Source organism: Oreochromis aureus, linkage group 15 (assembly GCF_013358895.1).
Source record: "Oreochromis aureus strain Israel breed Guangdong linkage group 15, ZZ_aureus, whole genome shotgun sequence".
NCBI lineage: Eukaryota > Metazoa > Chordata > Actinopteri > Cichliformes > Cichlidae > Oreochromis > Oreochromis aureus.
Genome location: NC_052956.1, coordinates 40,637,822 through 40,653,103, shown reverse-complemented (window position 1 = coordinate 40,653,103; position 15,282 = coordinate 40,637,822). Strand labels below are relative to the sequence as shown.

General features: G+C 41.9%; 1 protein-coding gene across 1 annotated transcript; it reads left to right on the top strand.

Moving 5' to 3' along the window:
* Positions 1-4,047: 4,047 nt before the first annotated feature.
* Positions 4,048-11,002, top strand: LOC116323360 (CD59 glycoprotein-like). Its single transcript, XM_031743684.2, has 4 exons — positions 4,048-4,215; positions 5,307-5,408; positions 5,568-5,641; positions 9,929-11,002. Exons 1-4 carry the CDS (start codon positions 4,161-4,163, stop codon positions 10,049-10,051), a joined length of 354 nt encoding a protein of 117 aa, XP_031599544.1. The 5' UTR covers positions 4,048-4,160; the 3' UTR covers positions 10,052-11,002.
* Positions 11,003-15,282: the final 4,280 nt, after the last annotated feature.

Genomic DNA, 15,282 nt, shown 5'->3' with positions numbered 1-15,282 from the left:
CCTTTCCAACAATAATTTCACATATAACAATTTGAGTATGTGTTGACTATTCATTCTATTCATAGAGTCTATTCATAGAGTTCTGTTTCTCTCTGTGAGCTGTCTTGACACACCACAGGCACACATATTTCCTGTTTCTGCAGACTAATCGAACTCTTTTGTTTCTCTTTGTATTCATAGTCTATAAACCCTCTTTAATTCTACTAAATCTTGATCTAAAAACGATACGCCTTTATTCCACACACACCTTTAAATTGAGCTCTTTCAGACATCAGGAATCATCACACACACTTCCACTCGTTCACTCACTCCACTATGAACCTTTGTAGTGATATACTTTCTTTTTTCTTTATTATTTTTGTGCAGATCACACCCAATCACTCAAAACCTACCACTCACAGCATTTACACAGTTAAAATCACTCAAAATATGCTTCCATACGAGTATTTCAGACATGCTTTTCAAGATATATAGAGGTCACTCACTGTACATCCACAGTAATGAATTCAAACTCTATTTATACAATTGTAGTGAGCAAAACCAGCATCTCCATGCGCGTCACCGCTCCTCATTAGCTTGGTAATGTCCACATATTTATTTAATCCAGCTTCTCAATCTTGTAGCTGTTGTATACAGGGTTTGGCTCATTAGTTGTTAGTATAGGTCTTCATCTTAACAAAGTCTCATCTAAGATGACAGGTTTACAAGCAGGTCAAGTGTCTCTATGCACCTGATTAGTGTAGTTAATTCTTTATTTTCTTCATCTCATATATCATTGTACTGAGTTTGAGTTTGAGCAAACCTTAAGCTTGAATCAGACTACTTTCAACAATCTTCCACCTCACATCATAACTGACTGAGGTGCCTCTTCTTATTAATAGTATGTCATTATTAATGTTATCATTGTATTGTTTTTCCTTTTTTATAACAGCAATAGTATATACACTACTTCACTACTTTACTACTAATATACAATAGTATATTAGTTTATATTTTATTATGTATCCATCACGGGTCTGTGTGAATCTGCAGCTGCACACCTTCCCAAGCTGGAGACATTTGCTTTTCCTTGGCTGAACAATGACACAGCCTTAATATACCTTATGCATCTCTCTTTTTTATTTGATATATCTTTGTTGTGAATTATCTGGTTTCACGCATTACTACTCATTCAGCTTGGTTGTCTTCCCAATTTTGTTTCATTGTTAATACCAGTTTACAGGTTGTTAACCTTCCTATTATCTCCTATTATCATGCTTATCGCAGATAAGCTCTACTTTAAGTTAACCTTAATTTAACCTTTTGTTTATTCCACTTCATTCCACTTTCCATGCTTTAAAATATTACAACTCTTGTGTACTCTTTGTTTTCTTTTTAGCTTCCTTTTCAGTATTTTATTCATAGCATTCTCAGAGACGTACAGGAAGAGATAAAATAGAACTGTGCTGCAGGCTTCCTGTTGAGTCTGCACAGAGTGTAACTTCCCCATTTAAGCTGAATACTGAAAGAGCAAACACATTTAGATAATGAAATGTACTTTTAAGCATAACATAATAAAAATCCTAAAATCCTTAACAGTCAGATTTCAGGGTATAAACTGAACCTTAGTAAAAGTGAGCTCCTCCCGTTAAGTAGCAAAGTAAGTATGTTAGACTTCACCAGCTTGCCCTTCAGAGTTGAAAGGAAAGAATTTACATATTTGGGAATCACAGTGACAAAAAAACATAAAAACCTTTTCAAAGAAAATGTGAGTGCATTGCTAAGCCAAGTGAAGCGGTCCATCACCCACTGGACACCACTCTCTATGTCTCTGGTAGGACGTATCAATTCAGTTAAAATGACCATTCTACCCAAATTTTTATACCTTTTCCAGGCCTTACCCATTTTCAGTCCCACCACTTTTTTCAATGAGCTGGACTCTGTCATATCATCTTATTTATGGCAGGGTAAACGCCCAAGGCTTAATAAGAGGCATCTTCAAAAATCTAAAATTGAGGGTGGGTTTGCACTTCCCAACTTTCATTTTTATTATTGGGCTGCTAACATACGATGTTTGGTGTTCTGGTATTTTTACCACAATCGGAGTGGTTGTCCTGACTGGGTGACTATGGAATTGCATAGTGACAACAGTATATCCTTACCAGCTGCACTTTGTTCTCCACTCTCATCCTCTTCATTCAACTCCATCCCCAACCCCATAGTGGTACACTCATTAAAAATATGGGGCCAGTTTAGGAAATACTTTGAACTCTGTGACTTCTCCCTTCTCAGCCCCATTGCATCTAACCATCTCTTTAAACCTTATATCCAGGATGGTGGGTTTGTGGAGTGGCACAGAAGTGGATTAACTTGCTTTAAGTACCTATTCATAGCCAACAAACTAGCATCATTTGAACAACTTGCTAATAAATATAGTCTTCCACCATCACACTTTTTCAGATACTTGCAAGTCAGGCACTTTATTTGTTCCCAGACTTCAGGTTCAACCCTCCACCAGAGCCTACACTATTAGAAACTATCCTACAACTCAATCCAACCAAGAGAGAGCTGATTTCCTTGCTTTACAATAAAATGTTAAATTTGACACATATCTCTTCATCCAAGCTCAAGACACTGTGGGAAGAAGACTTAAATATGACAATCTCTGACGAAACATGGGCCTCTACACTCAAACATGTCAACACAACATCATTATGTGCCCGCCTCTGTTTAATCCAGTTCAAAGTGGTGCATAGAGCCCACTTCTCAAAATCCAAAGTATCTTGTATCTACCCTGAATTCACTCCATATTGTGACAGATGCAAAACTGCTGAAACCTCACTGATCCACATGTACTGGTCTTGTCCCAGTCTCGTTCAGTTCTGGATAGACATTTGTCATACCCTGTCCAGGATTCTCAGTGTGACGCTGGCCCCTGGCCCCCTTATTGCTCTGTTTGGCATCAGTGGGAATGAGGTGCTTGTACCGGCCTCTAAAATCAGGCATTATCATTTTGTTCGCTGTTGGCCAGGAGGGCAATCCTACTGAGGTGGCGGGACGCTACCCCTCCCACTCACAAACAGTGGTTATATGACCTCATGGCATGTCTAAAACTGGAAAAAAATAAGACACTCACTCCAGAACTCTACTGGGAAATTTCAAATCATGTGGGGTCCCTTGATGCCTTTCAAAATCTATAAGAATTTTTCAGCAAACTCTGTACACTGTGGAAATACAGTGTACAGGTCTAGGGCAGTGACCTGGGTGGGAATGAATGGGATTATTTTGCAGGGATTATGTTACTTTGAGATATAGCATACATATGTTTATATTTCTCTTTCTTTCTTCTCTTTATTTCCCTTTTTTCTTTTTCTTTCTTTCTTTTCTCCTTTTATTTCACGGCAGAAGATACATTTCTGAATTCATTTCACAGCCTAAATGTACTACTTAACCCGAATGTACAGATCATCTGTAATCCTTTTCTTTTCTTTCTGTTTATATGTATAACATATATGTTTATGTTTATATGTATAAAAGGCAAACCTCTTAATAAATTAACATTGTTTAAAAACACACATCTAGAAAAGTTTTTGATTTTAAAGTTTCACAGCAATCATTATATATGTTAAAGGTTTGAACCATGAAAGCTTTGTGGAGACGGTCGAGCAGTTTGAGTTGATTCGAGGTTAAATGTGAAAGGTCGAGCAGGTTGTTGGTGTATTCATGTCTCCTCGCCCACCTCTGACCACAGCTCCCGCAGAGAGACAATCATCCTTTGGTGCGTTCAGCTCTATGTTTTCATTCTTTGGTTTGTACGAACACCACAGAAACTGCAGACTGTAAACTTTCTGCTGAACACGTCAGTTTGAACATTGCGGTGGAACGAACGCACCAAAGAAATGGACCGAACGTTTGACACTAGAGTTTCTGTGACTGCTGGTATTGAGGATGCATTATTTCCAGGGAATTAATGCATGTAATTATTTATAAGATGATGGCACAGGCTCCACCCAGTGGGTGTGGCCTCTGAGCTGCACTCAGCCTTGATGAGAGTCAGTCATCACTCCTCCTCCTGATCATCATCATCATCATCATCATCATCATCAGTGCTGCTGCTGGGTGAGCCGTGGACCTGCTCTGTTATTCTGACAGATGAGTTTGTGAGCTGTGCAGAGGTGAAAATGAAGCACTCCCTGGGGATCTGTCTGGTGATCTGCTCCACTCTGATTGGACTGGGTATGTTTGATTCACTCACATGTCTGACTCTGTAAACTTTATGAACATAGGATCTTTACTGTAAAACAGAGAGAGCCTTGAAGAAACTGTTGTTGTGATTTGCTGCTGTGTAAATGAAACTGAATACAAATCCCTGTGTATCTGAACGATACTGAAAGTGCTGAATAGGAAGCATTCACAGAGAGTGGGATGGGTGATGGGCGCGGCTGCTAACTGTTGGTTTAAATCATAACTAATGAAAATGGTTATAAAGAAATAAGGTTTTGCATATTTATGTGGATACTGTGGGCTGAAAAGAAGAGCTTCAGAAGAAATATGGCTTTCTGTTCATGAAGCTTTAAAAGAGATGAAATGCAGTTTTTCTCTTTTTCCAAACTGTAGTTTGAGTCCTACGTGGAAACAATCATTCGTACAGTCTTGTTGGTTTTAAATTACGGCGCTGCTCTCTGACTGTGGATAACAGAAACTACTCAGTTAAGTCGTGGAATGGGAGTCGTGATGTCGATGCATATCCAGGGTCTGATTATTCTGAGTAAACTGGGGTCTGACGTGAAGCCCGAGTTCTGATACAGTCAGAGTCATTTGGTGGATGGTGAATCGGTCTGAGTCTGGTTAACGGGTTCGGGTGATCAATGAGATAAAACTGCAGGTGTGAGCACAGATGTTGCGGTCAGGTGTGAGGAGGCTGTAGGTCCATGTAGAGTCTACAGTTAAAGTTTCATTAACAGGAAGTTTGTACTATGACAGGAACTGGCTCTATGAGAACAATTAGCCTCTGTCATTGATGACCTGTTATTACCTGACTCAGTGTGTTTGGCGTGTCTGCAGAGCTGAAAGTTCGACTGTGTTTAAGATTCATGCTCAATTAACAGTTTCCATCCTCAGTGATTTATATCAGACTTCACTGTAACACATATGTTCTACCTCCCAAACAGATGAAGAATTAGTGTGGACTGAAAGTCTTGGTTCTGATTCCTTTTTAGAAGGCAGGGAACACTTTTTCTTGGATGTTTCTGATTGTTGTTCCCACTCAGATGGCCTTCAGAGCCCTGAGTGGACATGTTGTAATCCAGATGTGTGGTGTGTTTCAGGATCAGCCATCCGCTGTTACAGGTGTAAGGACTACACAGCCAGCTGCACCAAAGAGCGAGAGTGTAGCTATGACGACGCCTGCCTCACGCTCAGGGAGAGAGGTACAGTCACACCTGTTTTTACCTGTTCACCTGTAGAACTGTTCCTGACCTCTGTAAGTTTGGACGCTCCATGTCTGATCCTCCAGCTGGATCCAGATCAGCCCAGCAGCTCTTACCTCCGAGGTTCTACTCCCTGTTTCTAATGTTTCTATCCTGCAGGTGGGATGACGTACCGTCAGTGTATGAAGTACTCGGACTGTGAGTACGGCCGTCTGGCACAGATGTTCCCCCAGGTACCTCTGACCTTTAACCCCTGACCCTCAGTGGTACTACACAAACTTGAGCTCTCTGGACATATTTTATGTGTCTAAAGAGCTGAAGCAAATTCATTCTTTATTTTAGTTTAGTTTAAACTGCTCTCTGTATTCATAACCAGCTTTGACTGTTACAGAGGAGCTCTGTGTAGCTTCAAAAAGCCGTGGTTATTAATAACCATTTGTAACAAAATTGTGCTTAGGAAGGCTCATTCTATTGTTAATTGTCTGAATCATCCACTTCACAGTGAATTTGACTTGTTGCCCTCTGGCCGTCATTTTAGAGTACCTGTGAGGAAGGCCAAAAGACTTATACCTACTGCAACCCATCTCCTTAATGGCAAATAACTGTCCTGTGGCTCTTGTGGTTATTGTTCTGTTCAGTCTTATTGTTGCCTTGCTGCTAAACAAATTTCCACTTGTGGGACAATAAAATATTTGAATTGAATAGAATAACCCTGTTTGTTTTAATGAACTGCAGTCATTATTCTGATGGTAACAGCTAGCATCAGTGCTGCGGCCCCTGCAGACTGAGCTGCTCTGTTCTGCTGCTGATGTTGATGTGATGAAGCTCCTCTTTGTGCCATCAGAGCATCCACTGACACCAGTACAGAATCAGAATCAGAAACTTTATTTATCCCCAAGGGGCAATTAAGATACAACAGAGCAGCATGACGTTGAAGATAAGGACAGGGTATAAACAGGCAATAAGAATGAGATAATAAATACACATATTATACAGTATATTCACAGTTTTTAAAATTACACAGTTTTAAAATTAAAGTGACTGAATAGGTGAATAAAAAACTGTAAGTGACTAAAAGTGAATAAAGTGTCGGCAGTATAAAAAGAGTGTAGAGTAGTTTATGTTTCTGGTGTGGGAAATGTTCTTATCAGCTGGAGTTAAAAAGCAGAGTGGCTTTGGGGACAAAGGTGGCTCTCCTCCTCTCAGTCCTGCAGGAAATGCAGCGGACTCGCCGCCCAGAGGGGAGCCATTGAAATGCGGGGTGAAGAATGTGAGAGGGGTCATTGATGATTTTGGCTGCCTGTCTGAGGGCCTGTTGGCTGAAAGCCTGTGCCAGAGTTCTGACAGGCAGTCCAATGATTTTAGAGCACACTGATGCAGTGTGCTGCAGTCTGTTCCTGTTCTGAAGGCTGAGGGAGTGGAACCAGCAGGTGATAGAGAAGGTCATGATGCTTTCCAAGAAGGCATAGTAAAAAGTCATCATGATGGGTGTAATATCTCCAAAGGAGTTGAGTTTCCTAAGGAGGTATAGCCGTTGGTGGCACCCCCTGAGAATCTCCTCAGTGTTGGCAGAGAATTTCAGGAGGTTGTCAAAGATGGTTCCCAGGTATTTGTACTCCTCAACTACCTCCACTGGTTTCCCATGGATGGTGGTGGTGACTGAAGCAGCCAGATCCCTCTGCCTACTGGAGAAGGTCACCACCATCTCTTTGGTTTTGCTCACGTTCAGTTCAAGTTTGGAGCTGTCACACCACTCTACAAACTCCTGAAGAACAGGCCCGTGGTGTTGTGAGGCCCTGACAGCTGTCACAGGAGAACTGTGTCGTCAGCATATTTTATGATCTTCTCTATGGCCTTCATCACCAGGGAGGTGAGGGCCACAGGACGAAGATCATTCAGAGACTTTGGGTTGTTTCTTTTGGGGATGGGGATGACTGTGGAGTGTTTCCACAGCTGGGGGACAGTGTGACTGTCTATTGAGTGTTGAAATAGAGTCCAGAACACACTTCCTAGTTGCCCTGCACAGTGCCTCAGAACTCGACTGCTGATGTTGGCAGGGCTGGGTGAGCTCCTCTCCCTGGTCCTCCTGAGGGCTCTCACCACATCCTCAGTCTTGAAGGTGAGTGCAGAGCTGCCAGGTTTGAGTGAGGACCTAGACTCTTCAAGCTGTCCGTCTCAAACCTGGTGTAGAAAGCGTTGAGGTCGTCAGGGAGGGAGGAGGGGTTGCTGCCCTCCACCTGGATGGTTCTGGGGGTGGTGACCGCAGTATTCACAGAGGCCATGGTTGGTTTTGAGGCCCTGCCAGGCTGAGTGGAGGTTCCCTGTGATGAATTTTTTTTCAACTGTGTTTTTATACTCCAGTTTAGCAGTTTTTATGGCCCTCTTCACCTCCCTGTTGAACTCCAGTGCAGAGCCGGTGAAGAAAATCCTCTGTTTTTATTAAGGATTTCCTTGAGTTCCTTGGTAATCCAGGGTTTGTTTGTTGGGGTAGATGGAGACTGTTTTTGAGGGGATAATGTTGTCAACACTGAAGGAGATGTATGATGTCACCGTGACTTGTTCTTTGATGTCATCAGAGGGAGAAAGAAGGCTGTCCCAGTCAGTGGCTTCGAAACATCCTTGTAGGGTGAGGATACTTTCCTCTGTCCACTGCTTGATCTTTTTGGTGACCTTTTTAATCCTCTTGATGACTGGGGCGTAAGCAAGGGCCAACAGGATGGTGTGGTAGTCTGCTGAGCCGAGAGGGGGGAGGGGTAGGGCTTTAAATGCATCTGGTACAAAGCCATAGCATTTATTCAGAGTCTTCCCCTGACGTGTGCTGCATGTAACATACTGTTGGAATCCTTTAAGCGCCTTGTTAGGGGAACAGTGGTTGAAATCACCCAGGATGAACTTGGGAGAGTCCGGTGATAATTGTTCCAGTTTGTACAGCGTGTTAAAGCGGAAAAGCCAGAGGCCGGGCTGCAGCTGCAAGTGCAGCTGGATGAGGGAGTCCCTGGTGTAGGTGAGCCTTGGGGTCATGTTGAAGTGTCGAAAACAAGTCCGAAAATCACAAAAATGAGGAAAAGGAAAATAATACAAATATACCAAGTAGACTGCGAAAAACAACAACAAAAAGAGCATTAAAGTTAGAAAAAGAACGCAAAACTGCACAGCTGACTGGGCGGTTGACCGCACGAGCAGCGACCCAGAACCCTGTTGACATTATACACCAGTCAGTGTCATGGACAACAGTGGCTGCTGAAGTCATGTGGAGGGCCAGCTAACCTTGTGGGATCAATAAAGTATCTGTCTATCAGATGTGTTACAGTGGCACAATGACATGTTTCACAGTAAAATCGCTGATTTTTCACAACCCGCCAGAACAAATGTTATGATCTCATGTGGCTCATTAAAAGCCTGAAGTGAACCTTTCCCAAAAAAATGTTTCCATTAGCGTGCCCACTGACCGATCCCAAGGATACCGATGCAAATATTTCCTTTAAGGACATGTCAGAGTTTTAACATTTCTTTATTTCTGGGACATTTTAGCTGCAAGGATTTTTTCTGCTAAGGAAGTGCTCAGTTCAGAGTCTAGACCAGGGGTATCAAACATAAGGCCTGGGGGCCAAAATCAGGCACTGCAAAGACGCCCACAGGAGGCCTTTGCAAAATGTACAGAAGGGCATGAATTTTTGATTTTAAACTGTATTTCATGCTACACCAAAGTCATGAAATAACAGAAAAGTTGCATTTTTTCCTTATTAACTATAAAAATGTTTTTTTTCACATACTTGCACAATTAAAAAGTATTTTCTGTGAATTTACAGAAACAGTCTGTTTGATAATTAGAGGAATGTCGTTTCTATAATTTTACACATTCATTTTTTACAGAGAAAGCTCAAACAGTCATATGAGACACAGTCTGTAGTTTACACTAAAGTGAGGCTGCTGATAGTTTAAAGAAAGCTTTGCTTCAAATGCAGATGATTTACTTCACTGCAAAAAACCCTCGAATAATCAAAAAGTCACAGCTCAACAGTTGTTTCATGAAGCTATTTCACCTCTTATCAAAGTGGCATCTTCAGTTTTTTTTTCATTTCCATTGATTAAGACCACCAAAGAGAACCTGCACAGACATTTTCAATAATCAGCCTATGCTTCATGAGTCCTCCTCACAAACCTGTAAAATTCAGAGAGCTGTGGCTGAACAAACGATCCAAAATCCAAAATGTAAAAAAAAAAATCTGAACTCAGTTCTTTGAGATTTCACTGAAGAAATAACATCACATAACTGCAGTGCTGTTGTAAACTCTTCTCCTCTGGCACGTTCAAAATCCTCCTTCAGAACCGCCTTAAAGGTTCCTGAAGGTTCCTGCAGTTCTTGAAGGTTCCTGCAGTTCTTGAAGTTCCTGGAGTCCAGACTCCAGCGTGATCGATACCGTAACAAACAGGAATCGGTGTATTGATTATGAATGTGCTCCTATTGCTGTGCGTACTTTGTCTGATCACTGATTTGTGACATCATCAATCACTTCCAGGTTTCCAGTTTTACCTTCAAGTGCTGCAACTCTGACCTGTGTAACTCCGCCCCCTCCTCTGCAACAAGCTCTGTGATTGGTGTACTGGCCTCGCTGGCGGTCATGTGGTGGTGCATCCACTGAAGGGCGACCCGAGCGGCTCTGCGGCACCCCCATGAGTCCTCTTTAACCACAGCAGCTTCGCAGTACTGATGCTCACTGATCAATCAGCCAGTCCTCCTCCCTCTGGTACATTATTGATAATTAATTGATCAGTTTCAGCTTTAAAGATCCAACATCCAGACCTTTGATCGATCACGAAGCTGTTTAAAAATGAATCCTGCAGCATTCCAGCTGCTGATCAAACATGAATATTCAGCCTGATGATCGTTGAAAGGTTCCTGATCAGTCACATCTCAGCAAAGACGCATCACAAACACCTGAAGACTGACCGAGACCTGCACTGAGGGAGTGATTGATGTTTCAGGCCAGTGTCTGTGAGAAAACATGAAGATTTTATTCATTTTAACCCACACGTGTACTTCACACTTACACACTACAGCTTCAGGTCTTACTGCGGTTCTCAGTCAGATTTTCAAAATAAAAGCAGCCACAGCTTCCTGTGGCTGTCTCTGTATCACAGACAGGAACTTAAATCAGACGGATTCTCAGGCAGGTTCTGACTGGGTTTCTCTCTGCTTGGTTTCTGGAGGTTCAGTTATGGATAAGAAGTGGAAGCCTCTCTGATTCTGAACGTTGTGTCTGAGCTGAGATGTGACTGAGGTTTAACTCTCTGTAGAAGCCTGAAGGCCTTCCTCGAAGCAGCTGCTTAAATAAAACTAAAACCCTTAAATGATGATTTGTGTGGCGTCTGTTCTGCTGCTGTTTGCAGAAGCACAAAGCATGACAGGAAACCTTCAGTAAAATCAAAGCTAACGCTGAGCCCTGAAAGCTGCTCTCACTCATCTCCGTGTGCATGAATAAAGGTTTCTGCTCCTGTCTTTCACAGCCTTTCAAAATAAAGTCAAAATAATGTTATCTCTGATGGTGTGATTACATTTGAATGATTAAAGGCCTTCTGATGCTTTCAGAGCAGTCTGCAGTCTCTGATGTTTGTGTTTCTGTAAAAGCTGATGATGATGCTGAAGAGTTGGACAGCAGTGCCCCCTGCTGGCTGACTCAGGTTTGCCGTCTCTATCTATCTATTGATCAGTTCCTTCTACTGCAGGAATCATGTGATATCACCATTAGTCCATGATCAGCAACACAACTGACTGATCATAGCGGCTGAGCTTTCATACGGCGCTGGCACGGCTGGCAGCCTTAACCCAATTTCCTTTGGGATGAATAAAGTATGATCAATCAATCAGTCAATCAATCAGAATCAGAATCATTTTTTAACCCAGAGCAATCAAGACTGTTACAACCACAAAAGTTCTTTCAATTTGAAATATTTAAAGACTTTCAGTCACATGAGGCAAGATTCACTACAATTCACTTCAGAACAGAAGTAACAAATGTTTAAACTGAGACAAATTAAATTTGATGTTTGCTGCAGGTCCCAATAAAGTTGGCAAAAATGTCTGAAAACGCAAGAAGGTTTAAAAAGGTTCAGCTGGTAATAAGTTAACTGATATCAGGTCTGTAATATGATTGGATATCAGAGGGACGTCTTAGAGAGACAAAGTCTCTCAGAGACAAAGATGGCAGAGGTTTTAAAAGACTGTGAAGTACTTCATAAACAACACAAAGACCTCCCCAAAGTCTGCAGTGTGTCACACTGACTGAGGTCAGCTGACGTCCTTTACCCTGATGGGACCGTCAGCGCTGGATGTCAGAGAGCTCCTACATCCTGGCCTCCACCCGTTCAGTCCCTCAAGAGGAAACAGCTGAAGTAATCACTGACGTGACTCAGTACGAGTCTCAGGTGTAACAGCTCGTATCATTTTAGAAACATGTTTTCTTATTTTCATGATCTCTGACCTGTTTTTGCTACGTCTATGCTTTATTGTGTTTGAACTTGTCTTAAACCATCAGATGGAGCTCAGTGTAGAATTATCTGATTTATCTTGTGTCTGTAAGACTACATGGACTTAAAGAAAGTCTGATTGTAATCTGGTTACATTTCACGCTGAAACATGACTGAGATTCTGTCATTAAATGATGTCAAACAGCATTTTAAAGGTTTGATAGAGTCTAGAAACATGAAGTTTGACCCTGTACATGACTGACATCATTGCAGTCATTTTGAGCTCCAGCTGTGAGGTTTAAAGATGTGCAGGACCAGAGGCGGAGCCAGACATTTTATACACCCGAGGCTAAGCCCTAAAGCAGGGGTAGGCAACCTTTCTGATGATGAGTGCTGTCTAAAATTTTCTCAGAAGTCAGTGTGCCATATGATTGCATTAGCAATAAATTTAATAACGCTCTATATTAACAGCTACACACTATATAGAACAACTTCATAAAATTATATTTGTTCACAGATGTTGGCAGCTATCAGCGAATAGTTATCAGCTATTTTGAATAAAAAAAAACAAACACTTTTTATCCATAACAAGAACTCCATAACAGCAAATGAACTGTACAACAGAAAATGCAAAAGCTATTTATGGTCTCCTCACAACAATGATAAGAAAAATAAACTGGGCCAATATGGCATGTTTGTTAATACAGGGAGACACATGTTAATGTGATCTCTTGTCTCCCATTCAGAGACACAGGTCTCCGAGTGTCCAGCATTCAGACGGCTACCTGAGGACACTCATGTGAGGGAAAATCTTCTCACACAGATATGTAGAACCAAATACTGTCAATAAGGCCTCTGCAATGTTCTAAAGACAGTTAACCTTGTCAGGTAGTGATGTCCAGCAGGTGAAAATGCAAGCTCCATGAACACGCACAGCTATGGATTCCAGCTGTGTTTGTAGTTTTGCAAACTTTGACCCCCACAGAGTCGAGCTTTTCAGTTCAATCAGCTGCATTTCGATGTTGCATTAACTGGCATTAACTCAGCCAGTTAATGCGAGACAAATCCAGCTGCTCATTAAAGCTTCCTGGTTTGATCAGAAAAGAAAACATTGGTCCATACACCCGAAAGTCTCAACAAAACCCTTGTGAATTCAGTCTCGAGTCTATGGATGTATCCGTGTATTTCCGTGGTGCTGATGCTGCGCTGAGCGGGCAGCTCCTGAAGCATTTGAAGTGTTGGAATGTGGAAATTTTAACATCGCTTGAAAAAACTGCCAGCTAGCAACGTCCCTCTCACCGGTAGGCTAAGTGATTTTTAGCCAATTACAAGTTGAATCTGGTAGTTGGGGTTGTTAGCTAAGATACCGTCATTAAGAAGGGGCACAACTAATGAGTCTATGTGAGCTAATTTGTGATGTGTACCGCTGGCCCGGCCATTTATTTTTTAATGCACCTTCTCATATTAATTCACTGCGTGTCGTGCCCAGGGCTGGACTGGGACAAATAATCAGCCCGGGCATTTTGACTAGAGACCGGCCCACCAGGTATTATAGGAAAAGCCATAAAGCCTTTGAATGAAAACAAACGCTTTTTTGACAGTGATGTACACTGGTGTTGGTATATGTACAGGGAGTGCAGAATTATTAGGCAAATGAGTATTTTGTCCACATCATCCTCTTCATGCATGTTGTCTTACTCCAAGCTGTATAGGCTCGAAAGCCTACTACCAATTAAGCATATTAGGTGATGTGCATCTCTGTAATGCGAAGGGGTGTGGTCTAATGACATCAACACCCTATATCAGGTGTGCATAATTATTAGACAACTTCCTTTCCTTTGGCAAAATGGGTCAAAAGAAGGACTTGACAGGCTCAGAAAAGTCAAAAATAGTGAGATATCTTGCAGAGGGATGCAGCAGTCTTAAAATTGCAAAGCTTCTGAAGCGTGATCATCGAACAATCAAGCGTTTCATTCAAAATAGTCAACAGGGTCGCAAGAAGCGTGTGGAAAACCAAGGTGCAAAATAACTGCCCATGAACTGAGAAAAGTCAAGCGTGCAGCTGCCAAGATGCCACTTGCCACCAGTTTGGCCATATTTCAGAGCTGCAACATCACTGGAGTGCCCAAAAGCACAAGGTGTGCAATACTCAGAGACATGGCCAAGGTAAGAAAGGCTGAAAGACGACCACCACTGAACAAGACACACAAGCTGAAACGTCAAGACTGGGCCAAGAAATATCTCAAGACTGATTTTTCTAAGGTTTTATGGACTGATGAAATGAGTGTGAGTCTTCATGGGCCAGATGGATGGGCCCGTGGCTGGATTGGTAAAGGGCAGAGAGCTCCAGTCCGACTCAGACGCCAGCAAGGTGGAGGTGGAGTACTGGTTTGGGCTGGTATCATCAAAGATGAGCTTGTGGGGCCTTTTCGGGTTGAGGATGGAGTCAAGCTCAACTCCCAGTCCTACTGCCAGTTTCTGGAAGACACCTTCTTCAAGCAGTGGTACAGGAAGAAGTCTGCATCCTTCAAGAAAAACATGATTTTCATGCAGGACAATGCTCCATCACACGCGCGTCCAAGTACTCCACAGCGTGGCTGGCAAGAAAGGGTATAAAAGAAGAAAAACTAATGACATGGCCTCCTTGTTCACCTGATCTGAACCCCATTGAGAACCTGTGGTCCATCATCAAATGTGAGATTTACAAGGAGGGAAAACAGTACACCTCTCTGAACAGTGTCTGGGAGGCTGTGGTTGCTGCTGCACGCAATGTTGATGGTGAACAGATCAAAACACTGACAGAATCCATGGATGGCAGGCTTTTGAGTGTCCTTGCAAAGAAAGGTGGCTATATTGGTCGCTGATTTGTTTTTGTTTTGTTTTTGAATGTCAGAAATGTATATTTGTGAATGTGGAGATGTTATATTGGTTTCACTGGTAAAATAAATAATTGAAATGGGTATATATTTGTTTTTGTTAAGTTGCCTAATAATTATGCACAGTAATAGTCACCTGCACACACAGATATCCCCTAAAATAGCTAAAACTAAAACAAACTAAAAACTACTTCCAAAAACATTCAGCTTTGATATTAATGAGTTTTTGGGTTCATTGAGAACACGGTTGTTGTTCAATAATAAAATTATTCCTCAAAAATACAACTTGCCTAATAATTCTGCACTCCCTGTATGATTTCTATACATTTTACATCAGATAAAAACTTTGGTTGTAAGATTAAGATAATTATTTATTAAAAGCGAGACATTTTAAATGAGAATAAGAAAGAAAAATATTTCTTTGTGCCCCCCTTTCCCTGTTAATGCCCTACCTGGCCCCCTGGCAAAACTTTCCTAGACCCGCCCCTGCACAGTTACCAGCTGTCAGCTACTTAGAAAAGGATTCTGGT